The 2,102-nt window shown below is 59.5% G+C and overlaps 1 protein-coding gene across 1 annotated transcript in view; it reads left to right on the top strand.

The window, feature by feature from the left end:
* The first annotated feature begins 1,636 nt into the window (after positions 1-1,636).
* RGCC (regulator of cell cycle) overlaps positions 1,637-2,102 on the top strand; it is a 14,113-nt gene continuing 13,647 nt past the window's right edge. Inside the window, exon 1 of the mRNA XM_007468611.1 lies at positions 1,637-1,843. Coding sequence (XP_007468673.1) covers positions 1,795-1,843 — 49 coding nt within the window. The 5' untranslated portion in view covers positions 1,637-1,794. The remainder of the gene's footprint in view (positions 1,844-2,102) is intronic.

Here is a 2,102-nt window from a genome sequence, read left to right on the forward strand (position 1 = left end):
TAACAAAGTGAATTAGTTATACATATACCTATGTTCCCATATCCCCTTCCCTCTTGCGTCTCCCTCCCCACCACCCTCCCTATCCCACCCCTCTAGGTGGTCACAAAGCACTGACTGAGCTGATCTCCCTGTGCTATGCGGCTGCTTCCTACTAGCTATCTATTTTACATTTGGTAGTGGATATATGTCCATGCCACTCTCTCACTTCGTCCCAGCTTACCCTTCCCCCTCCCCGTGTCCTCAAGTCCATTCTGTATGTCTGCATCTTCATTCCTGTCCTGCCCCTAGGTTCATCAGAACCATTTTATTTTTAGATTCCATATATATGTCTTAGCATACGGTATTTGTTTTTCTCTTTCTGACTTACTTCCCTCTGTATGACAGACTCTAGGTCCATCCACCTCACTACAAATAACTCAATTTCATTCCTTTTGATGGCTGAGTAATATTCCATTGTATACATGTGTCACATCTTCTTTCTCCATTCATCTGTCGATGGACACTGAGGTTGCTTCTGTCAGACCTGCCTTTCCATCACTATGTGACTAGCTTATCACCTAACCTCTCTGTGCCTCAGTCTCCTCCTGTGTAGAACAGAAGCAGTAGTTCTACCTCTCAGGGTTGCTGTGGGCCTGGAAATGGTGCACGCCAAGACCTGCCCTAGGAGGCCCTTGATAACCGCACTAAGATGCCTCCTTTCCCTCCGAGACCGGTTTGTGGGTCAGAGACACTGGGAGCGCCGTCCAATAGCACTTTGGGCGAGGATGGCTGTTGAGCACTCGATATGTGTCTAGTGCAACTGAGGGACTGAAAATGTCATTTTATTCTATTTTAGTTTCTTTGCATTTAAGAAGCCACCCGTGGCAAGTGGCTACCGCATCGGGCAGCGCAATGTGCAGGGCTTTCCCGGTCAGGACTCGTCCCCTGCCAGGCGGCTCTCCATCTACGCAGTAATTTGTTCTCTTAACAAACTCCTCCCGAACAAAGTCGGAGCTGCCGTGAACACCCAGGACCGTAGTCAGGCTCTGGGTCTCGGGGATGGGAACAATGAAGGTTCGTCAACTCCTGGACTCCACCGACTTCTGTCCCCCTGGCCCCCTACCCTCTCTACTCCGTCCGCCTGCAGCCCTCAAGTCCCTTGGGGGCAATGGGGAGGGGACGCGCGGGAGACTCCCTCTGCGGCTCCCATATGCGTCTGGGCCTTCCACGGCTTTCGGCTACTTTATTCTTCGCAACAAACCCAGGAGGCTCAGCATTTCCATTTCACAGGTGAGGAAACTGAGGCTCGTGGAGCTTCAGGACACAGGGCGGGAATCAGCCGAGCACCAGCCCTAAACCCTTTGGGGCCTTGGTGTCGCCAAAGCTACTTTCGTGGGGCGCGTTGTCAGGGCGCGCGGGGAAGGCGGTGGGTAAATATTTGGGGCTGTAACCTGGGCTCCGGCGACTCCGCGTCACTGCGGTTCCCCAGCGGGCGCGTGGCGAGGGTGGTGCCTGGGGGACAGGGGCGTCCCTGGCGCGGCGGCAGGGACAGACCCGGCGGCCAGGCTCCCGTGGCCCCGCCCCGGCCCGCCCCCGCCCGCGGCTATAAGACCTTGGGACTGCTGGTGGCTGCGGCCCGGGAAAGATCTGGCGGGCGGACGGCGCAGGCAGCTGCGCGGCGGGAGCGCAGCCGGGCGAGGGGACAGGCAGAGCGGGACGAGGAGAGGGGACGGGCGGCCTCAGCGGGAGCGCCTGCACGACCCCGCGCCCAGACCTCGCAGGACACCCCCGACGCGCGCCGGGCCTAGCCCGCCCATGAAGCCACCAGCCGCGCAGGGCAGCCCCGCGGCCGCCGCGGCCGCAAGTGAGTGGGGGTCTCCTTAAAGCCGGGGCCTTGCGCGAAAGAAGCGGAATCCCGCGTCGTCTCGTTACATCCCTCCCCCAGCCTCACCGTCGGGACTCTTCCCCAGGGCGGGTTCAGCCTCCTCCCCATGCGGGGCTGGGGGTCCGAGCCCGACAAGCCACGGGCGCATCCTGACTCAGTCCTCCCACCGCCACCCGGTTCACACGCGCCCCCGGGGAGCGAACGCGGGGAAGAGTCCCCGACAGCGCGTGGGAAAGGG

Source organism: Lipotes vexillifer, unplaced genomic scaffold, assembly GCF_000442215.2.
Source record: "Lipotes vexillifer unplaced genomic scaffold, Lipotes_vexillifer_v1.1 scaffold479, whole genome shotgun sequence".
NCBI classification, from domain to species: domain Eukaryota; kingdom Metazoa; phylum Chordata; class Mammalia; order Artiodactyla; family Lipotidae; genus Lipotes; species Lipotes vexillifer.